The sequence below is a fragment of the Staurois parvus genome, unplaced genomic scaffold (assembly GCF_062004578.1).
Source record: "Staurois parvus isolate SC_StPar_1 unplaced genomic scaffold, SC_StPar_1.0 ptg000090l, whole genome shotgun sequence".
Taxonomy (NCBI): domain Eukaryota; kingdom Metazoa; phylum Chordata; class Amphibia; order Anura; family Ranidae; genus Staurois; species Staurois parvus.
In genome coordinates this window covers 8,529,021-8,548,708 of record NW_028317886.1, presented here as the reverse complement: position 1 = coordinate 8,548,708, position 19,688 = coordinate 8,529,021, and the positions used below count along the sequence as shown (strand labels likewise).

At 44.6% G+C, this 19,688-nt stretch overlaps 1 protein-coding gene across 8 annotated transcripts in view; it reads left to right on the top strand.

The window, feature by feature from the left end:
- The first annotated feature begins 2,167 nt into the window (after positions 1–2,167).
- Positions 2,168–19,688, top strand: part of RAPGEF2 (Rap guanine nucleotide exchange factor 2) — a 391,597-nt gene continuing 374,076 nt past the window's right edge. For 5 of the 8 annotated variants that reach the window (XM_089670384.1, XM_089670380.1, XM_089670383.1 and 2 more), the window contains exon 1: positions 2,169–2,455. In XM_089670384.1, coding sequence (XP_089526510.1) covers positions 2,387–2,455 — 69 coding nt within the window. In that variant the 5' untranslated portion in view covers positions 2,169–2,386. Of the gene's footprint in view, positions 2,456–19,688 lie in introns of all 8 variants that reach the window. The other 3 variants (XM_089670385.1, XM_089670389.1, XM_089670388.1) reach the window with 1 other exon arrangement.

The window sequence follows — 19,688 nt, the reverse complement described above, 5'->3', positions numbered from 1 at the left end:
ATTTTTGATTGCAGTGATGAGAAAATTTGAAGGCGGGGATATCAAATGTTTCTGGAATGTACGAATTTTGAACACTGTATGTGGTTTTCATTTGGTAAATATAAATGTTAATGGGGAGCTTTAGGCTCCCTACCCCCCCTCCTTTTTTTTTACCCCCATTTACCTGGTTGCATTGTCTTGCTGAGATCTGCATCTTCTTTGCACCCTTCCCTGTCCCATCTTCTTCTGTGACATCATCAGTAAACTGCCGGCTTTTCCGGGTTAGGCGCTGCTGGGCCCCACCCCCTAGTCTTTTCCCAATGAAGGGCTATGCCTCCTGGGATATGAGACAACATATCCCAGGAGGCGATGTGGGCAAAGTGCAAGTCCTACGCCTCCATTAATGATGTGCACGGAGCGGGCAGATAAGGCCTTTTTTATCCCCCAATAAATAAAGGACGAAAAAAAAAAGCTCCAATTTCTGCAGCGGAGTAGAGGAGGGGTGGAATGGAGGCAACATGCCCTGAAGGGTGAAGTTCTGCTTTAACTGCTTCTGCTCAGCCCTATAGCACAAATACTGCTACAGGACGGCACGGGTGCGCAAAATCACGTATATACACATGAAGTTTCAGTTCCGGATAGGGGGCCATTCGCGGCCTTGGCTGTCAATCACCAGATCCCACCCGATGATCACCAAGTATCTCCAACAGGGCAGAGATCTGTGTATAAACAACACAGTCAGCTCTTGCATAGCAGAGCCATACAAAGCAGTATACAGCAAATACAGTGGAAAGCACTCAAACAGGCCACAGTTAACCCTTTAATCGCCCCCCCCCCCATGTTAACCCCTTCCTGTCCAGTATCATTAGTACAGTGTCAGTGCTTTTTATTAGCACTGATCACTGTATTGGTGTCACTGGGGATGTCAGTGACACCAAGTCAGTTCCTCCCCAGTGTCAGAATGCCCGCCGCAGTCACGCTATAAGTTGCTGATCGCTGCCATCACTAGTAAAAAATAAATAAAATTCCAGTATGTATACCGCCATTTGTAAACTCTGTAAATTTCACGTAAACCAATTAATTTACACGTATTGGGATTTTTTTTTTTTAGCAAAGACATGTCGCAGAATACATTTTGGCCGAAATTTATGACAGAATTTGATTTTTTTAATTTTTTTTACTGGAGATGTTTAATAGCAAAAAGTCAAAAATATTGTTTTTTTTCCTCAAAATTGTCGGTCTTTTTTTATTTATAGAGCAAAAATAAACAAAAAACGCAGAGGCGATCAAATGCCACTGAAAGAAAGTGCTATTTGTATGAAAAAAGGACCTAAATTTCATTTGGGTGTAGTATTGCATGACCGCGCAATTGTCAGTTAAAGGAACGCAGTGTTGTATCGCGGAAAACGGCCTGGTCATGAAGGGGGGTAAATCCTCTGGAGGGCAAGTGGTTACCTAATATTGAATTCAGTCTGGGTGCTGCCATGTTGAATAATTCTCTGCAGCATGCAAGCACACAGCAGTATTCAGGTTCAGAGTACTTCAAGAAGTCTGACTCCACGCAGATTCAATGCAAAAGATATGCTCTCCTGTGCAAAATAGCAATTTATAGGGTAAGAGGCTAAAGCAAATAAAATCTTAGAAGTACTGAGAATTATCCTTAGAAATGCTGTTGGAGATTCCACAAGTGTACACCCAGCTTTAGTGAGCAGAAGGTGACTACGTCTACATACAGGGGACCATGGAGAGGGAACGTAGTCACCCTCACACAGGAAGTTGGAGCTGTGGAGGTTTTTATTTTTATTGGTGTTCTCTCTGCCAGTAAAAGGGTCACATCTGGCTTTCAATGCAGATATTGGATAATTTATTTTAATTGGGAATAAAACGATAGAGCTCGGCTGATATCCTCCAGTGATGTGTGTATACGATGCATGAGGCAGTGTACACCCAGGGTGGATAGGACCGTGTACACCCCGGACAGATCCGTACAGCTCAGACAATGCGGCTCCCTCAGGAGTCTCGCACTCCGGCCTCAGCCCGCCCCACCTGTCTGTACGGCGGATGCCTGCACTCACTGTGTGTTCCGCCGGAGGGCAGCACAGAGCCGACAAGTGTGTTCCAAGGCAGAGACAGGAAGGGGAAGGAAGGGGCGGTGTGGCCGTCTTGCTCCCCCCCTCCTTCTTCCTGCCCTGTGATGCTCCTGTGTGCCCCTCTCACCATGGCTGCAGTGCTGAGAGCCCAGTGTGTGCCCGCGGGGGGGATGAGCCCGCCCGGGAGTCTATGAGTGCCAGGCTGGACCTCTTTCCCGCACTTTCCGCGCCGCACAATAGAGCCGACAACTCCGGACTAGTTGGTGGAGCGGACAGGCGGACTCCGGGCTCTGCTCCCGGGACTTACCTCTGCGGACATGGCGTCCTATGTGGATAACAGTTTCCGACAGGCTGTCATGAAGCCCCCAGCTGACAGGAGCCCCCAGGTATGAACTCTGAACTGTCTGTGTGCCCTGTGTGGGGGGGACAGCCGCTACATGGCAGTGCTGATTACCTTCTGGAGGTGACACCCCTCACACGGGGGTATAGAGCTGGGGCCCCTCAGGGGATAGGTCACGTTCTAGCTCTGGGACCCCTCACTGGTTAGGTTGTGCTGTAGCTCTTTGGGCCCCTCAAGGGATAGGTCTTGTTCTAGCTCTCGGGGCCCCTCAAGGGATAGGTCTTGTTCTAGCTCTCGGGGCCCCTCAAGGGATAGGTCTTGTTCTAGCTCTCGGGGGCCCCTCAAGGGATAGGTCTTGTTCTAGCTCTCGGGGCCCCTCAGGGGATAGGTCTTGTTCTAGCTCTCGGGGCCCCTCAGGGGATAGGTCTTGTTCTAGCTCTCGGGGCCCCTCAGGGGATAGGTCTTGTTGTAGCTCTCGGGGCCCCTCAGGGGATAGGTCTTGTTGTAGCTCTCGGGGCCCCTCAGGGGATAGGTCTTGTTGTAGCTCTCGGGGCCCCTCAGGGGATAGGTCTTGTTGTAGCTCTCGGGGCCCCTCAGGGGATAGGTCTTGTTCTAGCTCTCGGGGCCCCTCAGGGGATAGGTCTTGTTCTAGCTCTCGGGGCCCCTCAGGGGATAGGTCTTGTTCTAGCTCTCGGGGCCCCTCAGGGGATAGGTCTTGTTCTAGCTCTCGGGGCCCCTCAAGAGGTGTCTGTGTTCTAACTCTGGGGTCCCTTAGATTATAGGTCATGCTCTTGGGCCCCTCAGGGGAGTGGCTGTGTTCTAGTTCTGGGGCCCCTCAGGGGATAGGTTGTGCTTTGTCTCTGGAATCCTTCAGGGTAGGTCATGGTCTAGATGTGGGGCCCCTCGGCATAACTGTGGCTCTCCCATTCAGGTGTGCTGTAAACCCCAGTCATTGTGGGGCCCCTCACCAATAAGTAATGTGCATGGCCTACTTCTGGTACCTGTATTCTTGTAAAGTTCAGCACACACAGTACAATCTGATTGTACAATCTCCCTTAGATCCACCACCAAGTTTTAGCACAAGCCTCATCCTGATTGGATAGGGACGGACTGGGTAGATTACACAGGCTCTCACAGTACACAGATTCATACATCTAAAGTTGATTGTGTGGCCAGATTGTAATGTGTGTGGTGACCTCGCCTGACTATTTCACCTTTGATTGTATTTGGCTGAACTTCTTATACAAAGTGTATGTGTCTGGTTGGACTGCATTTGTCGGTAAGACACCCCCCCCCCCCCAACCACTGCTGTTTCCTGTGTGATCCTCCTTCCATTGTCTGCTGTTTACCCTGTCAGATTCAGCCTTCATTGTGTAATGTTTACTGTCAGAGTGAGCTGCACTGAAGGAGCTGTCAGTGTCACCGTAGGAAGCCGACTCTTCCTCCTCCTGGGATTGGACTCCTCTGGAAGGTGCACTGACATTCCAGCCCATGTCCGGTGATTGGGGCACTGTGCAGCTCATCACTCATACTGAATTGTGCCCCACAGTGCACTCACTAGGTGAGCTTTCCATAGAGTTCATTAATAGTCCAGCCCGAGGATTTGTACCATCCTATGTAAACTTTGACCACCACGGGTCTTTTTAACCCATGCTGCACTGAAGCCTAAGCAATGAAAGGGATTATTTTCATGTTCTGTGTTCTTTCAGATCCTTTGTTAAGCTCACAAGTCTTCTCTTCCAATGGATGTAGCCAAAGTATAGCTTAGCAGCCGTGGCCAGTGTTGTTGTTTGTCCCATTACTTTGTGTTGATGGGTTTGCTGCAGGTTTTTGTTGCTTGGCACATTTTTCAGTGAATTGCCTTCACATCAGATCTGCAAGTCACATGCAGTTTCCTTTGTAACCAAATCACACAGCAGATGTACAGGTGGCAGGTCTGTCACACTAGAACAGTCAGGAGAGTGTGCTGTGACCCTTTCCCTGGCTTGGCATTGTTGCAGTAACAAGGAGTTTCATTGTATTCCTTCTACCTGTACATTGTTGGCCAGCCCCTTATTTCAGGGAGATGACTGAGGAACATGTTGGCTGTTCTACTTATCACAACAGCAGCCCATTTCATGCATTGCATCATGGTAGGCAGCCCGTTCACAGGTGTAACACCTCAACACCTGAAAATCTCAATTCTTCTGTATTTTTGTTACCACAGCATACACAAAAGATGAAGGGGGATAAAATAAGCTCAATTGTTGGTGTCAATGGTAGTAATAGCTACTCCCACCATTGATTCACTGGCCACAATAGTAACCCCCAGTATGTTTCTCCGTGGACACAATAACTCCTAGCATTGGTGTCAGTGTCCACAGTAGCAACACCTGCGTTTGTGTCAGTGGACAGCTCCACCGTTGGTTTCAATGGCAGTTATAGCTACTCCCAGCATTGATTCACTGGCCACAATAGTAACCCCAGTATTTTTTTCCATGGACACAGTAACAAACCCCCCAACGTTGGTGTTGGCGGCCACAGTAACAACCCCCCCAGCATTGGTGCCGGCGGCCACAGTAACAACCCCCCCAGCGTTGGTGCTGGCGGCTACAGTAATAACCCCCCCAGCGTTGGTGCTGGCGGCTACAGTAATAAGCCCCCCCCCAGCATTGGTGCCGGCGGCCACAGTAATAAGCCCCCCCCAGCGTTGGTCCCGTTGGCTACAGTAATAACCCTCCCCCCAGCGTTGGTGCCGGCGGCCACAGTAATAACCCTCCCCCCCCAGCGTTGGTGCCGGCGGCCACAGTAATAACCCTCCCCCCCCAGCGTTGGTGCCGGCGGCCACAGTAATAACCCTCCCCCCCCAGCGTTGGTGCCGGCGGCCACAGTAATAACCCTCCCCCCAGCGTTGGTGCCGGCGGCCACAGTAATAACCCTCCCCCCAGCGTTGGTGCCGGCGGCCACAGTAATAACCCTCCCCCCAGCGTTGGTGCCGGCGGCCACAGTAATAACCCTCCCCCCAGCGTTGGTGCCGGCGGCCACAGTAATAACCCTCCCCCCAGCGTTGGTGCCGGCGGCCACAGTAATAACCCTCCCCCCAGCGTTGGTGCCGGCGGCCACAGTAATAACCCTCCCCCCAGCGTTGGTGCCGGCGGCCACAGTAATAACCCTCCCCCCAGCGTTGGTGCCGGCGGCCACAGTAATAACCCTCCCCCCAGCGTTGGTGCCGGCGGCCACAGTAATAACCCCCCCCCCAGCGTTGGTGCCGGCGGCCACAGTAATAACCCCCCCCCCCAGCGTTGGTGCCGGCGGCCACAGTAATAACCCTCCCCCCAGCGTTGGTGCCGGCGGCCACAGTAATAACCCTCCCCCCAGCGTTGGTGCCGGCGGCCACAGTAATAACCCTCCCCCCAGCGTTGGTGCCGGCGGCCACAGTAATAACCCTCCCCCCAGCGTTGGTGCCGGCGGCCACAGTAATAACCCTCCCCCCAGCGTTGGTGCCGGCGGCCACAGTAATAACCCTCCCCCCAGCGTTGGTGCCGGCGGCCACAGTAATAACCCTCCCCCCAGCGTTGGTGCCGGCGGCCACAGTAATAACCCTCCCCCCAGCGTTGGTGCCGGCGGCCACAGTAATAAACCTCCTCCCAGCGTTGGACGGCCACAGTAATAACCCTCCCCCCCAGCGTTGGTGCCGGCGGCCACAGTAATAACCCTCCCCCCAGCGTTGGTGCCGGCGGCTACAGTAATAAGCCCCCCCCCCAGCTTTGGTCCCGTTGGCCACAGTAATAAGCCCCCCCCCCAGCATTGGTGCCGGCGGCTACAGTAATAAGCCCCCCCCCAGCGTTGGTCCCGTTGGCTACAGTAATAACCCTCCCCCCAGCGTTGGTGCCGGCGGCCACAGTAATAACCCTCCCCCCAGCGTTGGTGCCGGCGGCCACAGTAATAACCCTCCCCCCAGCGTTGGTGCCGGCGGCCACAGTAATAACCCCCCCCAGCATTGGTGCCGGCGGCCACAGTAATAAACCTCCCCCCAGCGTTGGTGCCGGCGGCCACAGTAATAACCCTCCCCCCAGCGTTGGTGCCGGCGGCCACAGTAATAACCCTCCCCCCAGCGTTGGTGGTCAGTGTTATGCTATATAAACCCTCCTTTATTAGTAGTCTGTACCAATGCTGTTAAGCCCACCTTAACCCGTTCCTGCATTGATGGTCAGTTGCAGTGTTTTTTAACCCCCCCTTCCCATATTGGTGGTCAGTGGCAGGACACTTAACCCCCCTTTTCTCTCTCTCTCTCTCTCTCTCTCTCTCTCTCTCTCTCTCTCTCTCTCTCTCTCTCTCTCTCTCTCTCTCTCTAAGAGTACACGTCACTGACCAGCAGTGTATAAGAGCACTTCAGACTGACCATCAATATGGTAATCAGAAGTTAAGTGAACCCTCATATTGGTGGTGAGTGAAGTATGTAAAAAAAAAGTTTTACTCATTTTAAAGTGATAGTAAACCCAAAAAGCAAACATTTATTATATTGCAGCTCACCAGTTCTTAGATGTGGTGGAGGTGGTGTGGTGGCTGCATTCATTTTCTTTTTTTGGCTTTCCTTTAGTTTTACCTGGTGATCTAGCCAGTATGTCTGTTGTTTTTCCAAAGAACAAGCACTTCTGCGGATGTGACAGTTATGGGGATGAAGCAAACCATATACCACTGACAGGAGTGTTTACAATGATCAGCTTTTATTTATTTATGTAAACCCTCTACCCCAAAAGGAAACAACTGTTGCTTTAACTGCTTATAAAGTGTGAGCTGGAGTTTGTCTTCGATTTGTTAAAAAATATTTAAACCCAACATTTCCTATTCCTGGTATGTGCTTGCTGTACCATGTACTTGTATGAAAAAGTTTCCTGTGCTTTGTATTGCTTCCTTTGTGTGAATTCCCTGGTGTTCCTGCCAGTCCATCTGCTTTGACTACACTATGCAGGAGAGCCCAACGTGGTCAGTTTTCTAGCTATGCTGGGAACTCGGTGTGCTCTCCTTCAATGATCAGACTTGTCCTGACACCTCTCCTGCACATTCATTGGAAAGATCAGTGTGCTGCTACTTCTCCTCCCCTAGCTCTTATGCAGCTGAGAATAGAGGGTATGTGATCAGAGAGGCCACATGTTGGGCACTGGGGCTCCAGATTAATAAAGATTGATGGTCCTTCCACTTTGGAGGAGCCTGGTCACTTTTTTCAGCACCTTCGATATCACAGAGATGCTGAAAATGTTTTGAGCCTTATCCTACCTATTTACTTGCTGCCATAATGTTATCCTGATTCACACCAAACATTCCCTGGTGGGTAGTTATTCACTATATATAAAAACACATTTGTCAGTGAAACTGTAGTGGATGTTTGAATGTCGCATTCCCTGCCTTTTAAATACATTCCTATGTACTTCCTAACCCATGGCCTGATTGGTAAATTTAACATTGCTGTGGATGGCAAGTAAACCTAATTACATTTTTTTTTCTTGGAAGCCAGTACTAAAGACACATGGCTGGATTAAAAAAACGTCTTCACGGGAGCGCAGCCAATCAGCCGATACATTTTCATTTTTTGAGTAGTGTGGGGAGGAAAAAAAATAAAAGAAACAAAATAGTTGCTATGGGTATTGGCTCCAGTTGACATATAGAAGATGCAGTTTTTGTTATCTTCCCCCTATGGAGCCACCCATTGCTGATTTCCCACTGGTCATGCTGATCCAGTGGCTGTAGTACTTTGGCAGTCATTGACCTGCAACCAGTTTGCAGATTCTCACTGCTCTGACCCCCATGCTTGTCTCAGGGCAGTGGCTCTGAAAGTATTGAAGACAAAAGCAGTTGGACAACCAGCATTATCAGAAGGAGATTGTCAGTACATCTGTTGAGTAAAGGCTGCCTATGCTCCAAAATGTGTCTTGTTCTGGAAGCTATATGGATATGTAAAGCTGTGTGTAATGCTGTTTGTATACATGCAGTTGGTATCTGACGTATAGTTTTGCATCGTCTGGTGCTTTAATACACTGCAAGAAAAAACATTGGCTATGTATAGGTATTCCTGTAAGACTGCACTGACACAATTCTAAAGACTGGCCTGTCATAGAAGGCTGGAGTGTTACCACACAGATAAGTTAGTTGTGGTTTAGGAGCACTTCTCTGCACTCATCTTATCTGTATCGCTTCCCCCCAAGATTTCTTATATACTTCATGTTCCTTATCACAGGCACAGTCTGCTTTACATGCAACTGAAGACAAGTGTTAGTAGAAGGGTTGGTCCTGTGAACAGCAGTGTGTGGATTTGGCCAATTAACAAATCAATACTGAGTGAAACTACACACAAAAGAAGTGATACTTTGCCCGTTTTCGTGAGGCAGAGTCACATGACGTATATACACTGCTCCAAAAAATTAATGAACACTTTGAAAACACTTCAGATTTCAATGGGGAAAAATATTATGCTGGATATCTATACTGATATGGACTGGGTAATGTGTTAGGAACATAAGGATGCCCCATCGTTTGATGAAAATGATCAACCTACAGAGGACTGAATTTAAAGACACCCCAAAAATCAAGTTGAAAAAATGATGCAGAAAATGCCAGTCGAGCTCTATGGTGCTGGGCAGGGCAGGGCCCACTAGAGGATGTCGGGCCCTCAGGCCACCCTCGTGAAGTCTGTTTCTGATTGTTTGATCAGAGACATTCGGTGTAGTGGCCTGATGGAGGTCATTTTGTAGGGCTCTGGCAGTGCTCATTCTGTTCCTCCTTGCACCAAGGAGCAGATACTGGTCCTGCTGATGGGTTAAGGACCTGCTACAGCCCTGTCCATCTCTCCTAGTGTAACTGCCTGTCTCCTGGAATCTCCTCCATGCTCTCGAAACTGTGCTGGGAGACACAGCAAACCTTCTGGAAATGACACGTATTGATGTGCCATCCTGGAGGAGTAGGACTGCCTGTACAACTTATGTAGGTTCCAGGTATCGCCTCATGCTACCAGTAATGACACTGACCCTAGCCAAATGCAAAACTATTGAAAAACAGAAAAGATGAGTAGGGAAAACAATGTCAGTGGCCTTCACCTGTAAAACCATTCCTGTTTTGGGGATTGTCTCATTGTTGCCCATCTAGTGCACCTGTTGTTGATTTCATTAACACCAAAGCAACTGAAACTGATTAACAACCCCCTCTGCTACTTAACTGACCAGATCAATATCCCAGGAGTTTAGCTGACTTGAAGCTATACCCTGATTAAAAGGTGTTCCTTTAAATTTTTTTTTGAGCAGTATAGTTGGGTACACACTGAGGTTTTTTTTTTTTCCATTTATCCAGATTCCTACATCCACACAAGCAATGTGGATACAGCAATTTCCCCTGCTGTACAATAGTACACACTGATCAGTGGTTGATCAAATGCTGGTTTTCCAGCAGGACTGTTCCTCAGAAGCCGTTTTAATGATTGGCTTCTGTTGAATACAGAGGGTTACACACAGATCAAAATTCATCTGGTCCCTACTGAACCAGCCAAATTTCGATCAGTGTGTACCCAGCTTACGTATGTCCATTGTCCTTTACTTAAATATGTACAAAGACACTAGTACTGAATAAATAACTTGACCTGCATTAAGCTAATTCTAACATCTTGCAGTGTTGTGCTTACACACTTGTTCTTGCATTGAGGTGCAACTCTGGGAATTGCACAAAATCACCCTTACAGTGCCCTCCTCCCAACACTGGCAGTTGATAAATGCTTGTTAACTCCAGGGAGTAGAGGAATAAGGTATAATACTTGCCTTTTATCTGTTCTGTCAGAGTTCTGTGCTCTTCCCTCCTCCTTGACAGTCTGGACTGTGGGCTATTCCCCCTCCATCCTCGCATACAATGTAAGACTGTTGACCCTGCATTGTACTTCATAATGTCATTGTGCAACTGGCAGCGGGAATGTTTTGGAGAAGAGGCTGCAGAGGACTGGTCATACGGACGGAAGGAGCCTGTCATTGTGTGTAATTGGGTATACACCTTATTCCTCTGTCCCTTGACCCTTGCAGTTCACATGGGTAATTTTTTTGTAATTTCTGGATTTGGGCTTTGAGGCAGCCTGTACATACTGAGTTTCTCAATGCACTAAAAACACACACCTGCACTATTTTTGACAATGCAGTACACCACAACTCAGGGTAATCACATTTGTGAGTTGTGGTACATTATAGCACAGCTACATTTTTACTTGCTGTATGTACTTTAATGCCCCTAAACCTAACCCAGTGATACTGATTTACCTAAGGTTTTGAGGGTTTCCACACAATAAATTGTGTAAACATTCACTTTAGTTATCTTATCATGTACATATGAAGTAAGTAAACATAGGTTTTCTTTTCTAGCGCGTTCCCATGCATTGCGGTGCACTGAAACGCTTGTGTGTGTGAGCTGCACTGAATTAGTGTTTTTGGAGTGCCACTTATAGGGCCTCTTTCACACTGCAGCTTGAAAAAGCTCAGTACTGATCTAAAATGGCTTAACTGATCTAAAATGCAGCCCATTGTTTACAATGTGCCTGTACCCACAGGTGCGTAAACAAGAGCTACATATTCTTGAGTAAAATAAAACTAGAAAATCTGCATTCCTGGTCTGTATTTTGCGCTGGTACACGCATATGTGCCAAAATACGCGCACATGAGCATAACTACTAATGGATTTTGCATAGGTGTGTATTGTACGCATGAATGTGCAAATATGTGCAAAACAAACAACTAAAATTACATCCAGAAATGCTGATGCTCAAACATCAGTACCGTTTGCAAGAGGCCTAGAACCGCAACACACTATGTTCAGTTTTTTTATTCTGTCGATTGAATGAAGTAAACCGTACTGATTCCTCATCCACACATTCGGGGTGGATGCAGAAATCCTCCCTGCTGTGTATTCTGACAGAGGAGATGCACCCCCTCCTCTCCGCTGTCAGAATATACATGTCAGTACTGCAGCTCTGATCAAACTGAAAATTTTCAGCAGTCCCGTTCCTCAGAAGTCGATCAATTACACTGACTACTTGTGAACTGGAACAGTAAAAATACATCGAAATTTGTCCAGACAAATTTTGATCCATGTATGGCCAACCTAACACATGGAACATGCATTACCCTAGGTTCACACCTAAGCCTTTTCTGCAGCATTTTGTAGAAACGCAGTACAGTCCATTTAACATGATTTCCTTTGGAACATGTTCCCATCTCTGCCTTTTCACCCGGTGCGTATTTTGGCAAGGGTCAGGGACTTTTTTTGAACACAAAAAGTTGGTTCTATAGACTACAATGGAAACGCTGCAAAAAAGCATGTAGTGTGTTTTTGATGCATTTTAAATCTGCCTAGCAACAAGAAAAGAAAAAAATGAACAAAAAAACCTGCATCAAAAATGCAGGTGTAAAAATGAAACTCAATGCAGAAACGGCTCAAACACAACCTGCAAAGTGTGAACCTAGCCTTAATGTGGATTGCAGTAAGATGTGTTTTATCGCAAAGGTGTGTTTTAGCCCTTCGCAAATCATCTCTTCATCTTTACCGAGACAACAGGCCATAAAGCGGGTGAGATTATTCACTGAAGAAATAGTGTGAATACCCATTTTAACTATTCAAACGTGAAAACGGATCTGGATGTTGCTTTCACACAATTGGATAATTTAAGTGAATATCTATACATATTTTTCAGTCCACTAGCGCAGTAAATGATCAGTGCCAGATAATCTACTGTACATTGGCTGCAACCGATTCCCCCTCCCCACATGGCTTCATGCAGGTTGCATTGGTAGTGATGTTATCCTTTGTGCATAGCTAAACATGGGCTGGCTTTCAGTGGTCCTATGAAAGGCATTTCTCTAGATAAATAGGTCCCATTTACTTTCCCTGTGGAGTCGGTTGAATACATTTTTTAGGCAAATTTTAGTAATTGCCTACAAGACCTGAAGCCTCTGTCTGGGCTTAGTACCTATTTTCATTCATTATCTGGTAGTTGTGTAGGCTGTATGTTATATCAGCAGTATATAGCAGAAGATTGGTTACTCAATGTATTTTATGAATTAATGGAAAGATTATATTTCTATGTGTTGGCAAGGCGGTAAGTAACAGATTGTGCCTATTTCTAAAAAAGACATCCAGACGGTACCAGTTATCCTTATAGCCATAGCTGGATTATAATACATACTACCACATGCCTTCTAAACTATTGTTTTGATGTAAGAACTAAAATGCTTCTTGCTTACGGTCAACTTCTAAAAACAAAAATTGCCTTCATTTATTGGGAAATACTTTATTTTCAACAGAATCTTATCAAGCAGTAGCTTATTTCACTGTGTCTTTGTGTTGCCGAAAGCCTGGTTGCTGTGATTCCCTGGGGAAAGGCAACACTGTTGCTTGCCAGTGATTCATAGATTTCTCTGGAGTACGGTTGAAAGGAAAAGTACTGCTTGTATTTAATATGAAAGGAAAAAGACAAATGTTTCCAAAATGTATTAAGTGGAGATGGCCAAATGTAGTATGTGGAGAATTCATGAATTTGTAGGACATAGGAACAAGATTGGGTTAGTACAATTACCTGATCTTTACAAATCCCTATTAAACAGCTTATAATGTTGTGCTGGCAAGCTACTGATGATGTGCAGTGTTTTTCAGTGCAGCAAGAACTTGTCTGTCCTACTGATCTCTTTTTACAAAAAAACTTTCCTTGTACTCTATCTGTATTCTACAAGCGTTTGTCTTTTCACCCTGGGTTATGCTGCTTGTGTGTTTATTTGCCTGATTTACGCTTTTTCTCGTGGGCCCCTGTACACGATCTCATTTTAATACCCATTTTGCAATGCACTAAAACACAGGTCTAACCTCCTCATAGTAAATGTAGTATCTGTTACTAGATGGAATGCAGTGCAGTTTTTAAAAATACATTACATGTTTTTTGATGCATTGGTAACATGTGTGAACAAGCTTTGGTTAGTGGCTGTTAACCTGACCCACTCCAAATTCAAGACTGCATTAAAACACTCAACATCATCATGTCAACATGCATGTCCATGTAAAAAGAAAACGCACATTAAGGTATCACAGTGCACCTGCCTAACGTTTAGAAAAATGCAACTCTACACACATATAGATCTAAATGGGACCTAAAGGGTATCTTCAGGCAACAAATGAAATCAATTGTTGAACTGATAGATGCTATCAAGCATACACCGTAAATGTAAAAAAAGATTGAGAAAGAGCAGCAAGTTTACAGGAAGCTCTTGCATGTGCTTCTAAGCGGGAATGCATCAGGACACTTGTGCCTGTTCTGTAAGATTTTCTCTTGGCTTTTGAGAGTGATCATCAGAACTCACAGTAGGTGGGATTGTTACCTGGCCTGTACTTTTTATAGTCTCGGTAATAGATGTTCCCAACAACACATGATTTCTGGCAACAAGGTCATTTTAGGTAAAGGGGGGGTGGGTGACCTATTGTGTTATTCCTAGATAAAAAGCTAATATCCTGGCAGTGTTCCTTTTAATGCGTTTTAATTCTTCTTTTTTAGTTTTCATTGCACTGTACCTATAGCTACAGACCCCTGGTTCAGATCCACACCTCTTGTAAAAGTTTCAGTATTTTTCACATGAGTATGGAGCACTTAAATCATCCTTGTTTATGTAGGACAACTAATTGAATGCTGCAGTATTGCTGTAGATAAGCTGATTGCAGGGTGAATACGCTCTCATTACTATACCTATACTGAAGTATATACTAGTTGTTGTACTGATTGCTTGTACTTTTTATTTTGCTCTGCAATCATCATGCTGCATATCAAAGATACATTTTTTTACATCAGATGGTCTGTACAATCCCCTGGCTGAAAGTGTCCTGACTAGAACTTGAACATTGTCCTAGCCCTAACACTGACACCTCTCTCTGTCCAGATGTCATCACACAAAATGGCGGATCCCAGATGGGAAAGTGCCAAATTGCATCTAACTGTACTTCACAGGGTAAATTAAAAATGGAATTAAAGTACTTGGTAACCAGTATATATATGCATTAAAGCTGTGTATAAACATTTAATACCTTCACTTGCATGCCCCCCCCCCCCCCCGCATGGCATGCAATTCAATAATTATGTTTTCATAAATATCTCTTTTGAGACCCAGTAACATCATCACTGGATCTGTCATTTCCGAGATCCCTTTTAGATGTGCATGTTTCTCCCTGCCAGATACTGGGTGCTACAGACTTTAGCCTTGCCACCTGTTTATTGGCTGCTTGAGCATGCATGCCTTAAGGGATGCCAGAATGTGTTCCTTCATACTGTATAATAGGAATAAAATGATTGATGGAATAGAAAACTAATAGTTGAGAGGCAGGCCTATGACCGCATGCATCAGAAGAGGTGTTTGTTGAATGAAGGAAGTTGGTGGTCCACCCAAAGGTGGGCTCAGGATAGCTGATACAGCTTCAAAGGGTTATATTTTGGAGATTCAAGTTTGTAGGGAATTGAGAGTAAACGGCTTTAACAAAGGAAAGGACTTGCTGCAAGTGTGGGGGGGAAAAAGCTTGGCTGGAGTAATGTGAATGTAATATAAGAGTTATGCCAAAAAGGTCATATATAAGTTAATTTGTTTATTTTGCCGTCTGTTCAAGGTGTTGACTGCAGGTTTGGTAGGTTTAAAGTGGCATGATAACATTCAACAGAGCCGTGACAAAAAGAAAATAAATATTTTTCTTGTTTTGTTGAGTAGTTATTGCCTAATGTGAAAGGAGTCACTGGCAGGCGTGGGTGAACAGGGTAATGAATAAGAAATGTATCAATCAGCTATGGCAGGTATTACAAAGATACTATTGTGTGGACAAAATATATTGTAACTCTACCACTTAAAATTTCTTTTGTTCTTTGTATCCTCCTTGGAAATACAAAATATCCTTGTGTGTGTGTGTATCCTCGTTTTCAGAGTTTTCTAATTGCCTTTAGAATCCAGAATCCTAAAGCATTACAAAAGATCTGTTGCACGTGACTGGATGTAATCCTGTTAATCTTCATGTGTAAACCTCTTTGTGCTCTATGTAGCTGCAGCTTGGGTTGCATACACATCTACAGAGTTGCATCTTTTCCTTTACTTGCTTTTGCCATGATCACTTGCTGCCTGCTGTTTTATACAAGACTTTCTGTGTTTGTTGTTTTGTCTATTTGTATGAGTAGATGGCCACGTCACTTTCTCCATCTGGTCCAAGTTATAGATTAAAGGCTGCACAAATCTTGGGATTTGATGCTCCCAAGCCTAAAAATTGATGCTGAGTGTTTATTTTCTGAGCTTTTTCTATTTTTAATGAAAAGGCTTCAGAATCCTACTTTGTACAACTCTGCAGTTGCCAACTTCTGGCTGTACACAGATTTGTCTTAAGTTTGTAGTAGTTTAAGGGCCTTCCTGAATATATATAGATATATATCTATATATAGATCATTTGGGAAGATCCTCCCTTTGCATCACTATTGGTAAGTCCAATCAATCTACCTACCCCTTGCATAGTTGTTGGTAAGTAGATTATTGTACAATAAGATTATTATGGGTTTAGGTTGAACTTCCTGAATCTGGTGATGGTAGTCATTGAAAAAATAAGCATTAATCATCATCTGGAATATATCACAGCACTTTGTACATTGTAATAATTGCTTAGTGTCATCCTTAGTATTTGCATTTTTTCTCAATGACAATGTTGATTAGTTTTATACAAATGTTAGTTTTGATGACCGTTTTAAGTATATATGCTACAAATCTACCTACCTGTCACAGCGCTCCTTTAGTGTTACCTATAACTCTGTTTCCTCTCCTACACTTCCTCTTTCTGTTGGGGTCCCCCAAGATTCTTTTCTCAGACCCCTTCTCTATCTACACCTCCTCCTCTCCTTGGTCAACTGATAACCTGCCATGGTTTCAAATACCACTCTATGCTGATGATACCCAAATCTATCTCTCTACTCCTCACTTCACTCCTTCAGTCTCCTCTCACATTACTAATTTACTGACATATCAGCATGGATGTTGCACCACTTCCTTAAACTAAATCTCTCTAAAACCAAGCTGATAATATTTCCTCCCCTTCCTGCACTCCTACTTGACTTTTTCATCAAGATCAATAATACAGCTATCAGTCCCTCCCCTCAAGCCAGGGTACTAGGTGTAATCCTAGACTCTGAGCTATCCTTTTGACCACAAATCCAGTTGCTGTCAAAAGCTTGTAGACTTCACCTTTATCTTAAAATAACATTTGTCCCTTTTTAACCAATGAAACCACCAAACTACTCATTCACTCCCTTGTTATCTCTTGCTTTGACTATTGCAACTCCCTTCTCATAGGCCTACCTCTCCGTAGGCTATCCCCTCTTCAATCATGAATGCTACTGCCAGGATCATCTACCTTACCAATCGCTCAGTGTCTGCCACCCCTCTCTGCCAATCCCTCCACTGGCTTCCGATTGCCCAGAGAATTAAATTCAAAATACTGACAACAAAATACAAAGTCATCCACAAATCTGCCCTGAGCTACAGAATCAATCTTGTCTCCAAATATCACCCAAACAATCCTCCACTCCTCTCATGACCTCCAGCTCTCAAACTCCCTTCTCTCCTCCTCCCATGCTTGTCCCTGGTCTTTGCCGGAGCATCTCCATCCTCTGGAACTCTCTACCGCAATCTGTCTGGCTATCCTCTACTCTGGCTGCCTTTAGGCGATCCCTGAAAACTCAGCTCTTCAGGGAAGCCCATCACGCCTTTGAATAGACATTTATCACTTCCATAAGCTCATCCCCCACAGTTATGACCATTTGCATCACTTGCCCCACCCTATTAGATTGTAAACTCCTATGAGTAGGGCCCTCTTAATCCTTTTGTTTTGATTGTGTTGTAGCTGTACTGTCTCCCTTTATATTGTAAAGCCCTGCACAAACTGTTGGTGCTATATAAGTCCTGTATTATAATAATAATAATTTATTAGAAAATATAGCTTTGATCTTACATCTAACAAACAGTTTATTAAGTGCATCAATATAGTTGAACGTGTTTAACAGGGAAAGCTGTTCTATGATTTCTCGTCCAGTCTCTAATCTTTAATAATGTGTATTTGTCATGGGTAGAAGTTTCTTTATCTCTCTTCTGGTGGCTTTTGTGCATCAATTTACTATTGTCTTGGAATCTGGTAATTATTTTCACAGTATATCTGTATAAGATTAGTTAAGCCCCTACAACACCTATTAGGTGTATTTCTTTACTTTGGGGGTATTTCCCTTCAATTTTTGTGTTGCAGACACAGTGGGAAATTAGAGAAAATCTTGCCAAAGTGAAGGAAGTTGTCACCAGAAAATGTGTTCCCTTTGGAAGATTTCCCCTGTATTACTGTTCTGGTGCCAATTCCACATTTGGTTTTCCCTCATTTTTCAGTCCAGGTTACGGTGGTTACCAGGACAAATAGGTGAATCTTCCAAGGCAGGATACAGTTGGCAATAATACATATAGAGGTTCTAATCCCTAATCACTCTTGCAAAAAAGAAAAAAAAATACTTAAGATACATTTTTAGGCTCTTTCAGACCATCTGCGGTGACCTGTGTTTTTCAGCACTGGTTAAAGGCAGGTTACAGTCAGGTCCATAAATATTGGGACATTGACACAATTCTAACATTTTTAGCTCTATACACCACCACAATGGATTTGAAATGAAACGAAAAAGATGAGCTTTAACTGCAGATTGTCAGTTTTAATTTGAGGGTATTTACATACAAATCAGGTGAACGTTGTAGGAATTACAACAGTTTGCATATGTGCCTCCCACTTGTTAAGGGACCAAAAGTAATGGGACAGAATAATAATCATAAATCAAACTTTCACTTTTTAATACTCGGTTGCAAATCCTTTGCAGTCAATTACAGCCTGAAGTCTGGAACACATAGACATCACCAGACGCTGGGTTTCATCCCTGGTGATGCTCTGCCAGGCCTCTACTGCAACTGTCTTCAGTTCCTGCTTGTTCTTGGGGCATTTTCCCTTCAGTTTTGTCTTCAGCAAGTGAAATGCATGCTCAGTCGGATTCAGGTCAGGTGATTGACTTGGCCATTGCATAACATTCCACTTCTTTCCCTTAAAAAACTCTTTGGTTGCTTTTGCAGTATGCTTTGGGTCATTGTCCATCTGCACTGTGAAGCAGCGTCCAATGAGTTCTGAAGCATTTGGCTGAATATGAGCAGATAATATTGCCCGAAACACTTCAGAATTCATCCTGCTGCTTTTGTCAGCAGTCACATCATCAATAAATACAAGAGAACCAGTTCCATTGGCAGCCATACATGCCCACGCCATGACACTACCACCACCATGCTTCACTGATGAGGTGGTATGCTTAGGATCATGAGCAGTTCCTTTCCTTCTCCATACTCTTCTCTTCCCATCACTCTGGTACAAGTTGATCTTGGTCTCATCTGTCCATAGGATGTTGTTCCAGAACTGTGAAGGCTTTTTTAGATGTCGTTTGGCAAATTCTAATCTGGCCTTCCTGTTTTTTAAGCCTACCAATGGTTTACATCTTGTGGTGAACCCTCTGTATTCACTCTGGTGAAGTCTTCTCTTGATTGTTGACTTTGACACACATACACCTACCTCCTGGAGAGTGTTCTTGATCTGGCCAACTGTTGTGAAGGGTGTTTTCTTCACCAGGGAAAGAATTCTTCGGTCATCCACCACAGTTGTTTTTCGGGTCTTTTGGTGTTGCTGAGCTCACCGGTGCGTTCCTTCTTTTTAAGAATGTTCCAAACAGTTGTTTTGGCCACGCCTAATGTTTTTGCTATCTCTCTGATGGGTTTGTTTTGATTTTGCAGCCTAATGATGGCTTGCTTTACTGATAGTGACAGCTCTTTGGATCTCATCTTGAGAGTTGACAGCAACAGATTCCAAATGCAAATAGCACACTTGAAATGAACTCTGGACCTTTTATCTGCTCATTGTAATTGGGATAATTAGGGAATAACACACACCTGGCCATGGAACAGCTGAGAAGCCAATTGTCCCATTACTTTTGGTCCCTTAACAAATGGGAGGCACATATGCAAACTGTTGTACTTCCTACACAGTTCACCTGATTTGGATGTAAATACCCTCAAATTAAAGCTGACATTCTGCAGTTAAAGCACATCTTGTTCATTTCATTTCAAATCCATTGTGGTGGTGTATAGAGCCAAAAATGTTAGAATTGTGTTGATGTCCCAATATTTATGGACCTGACTGTATGTGGCCTGTTC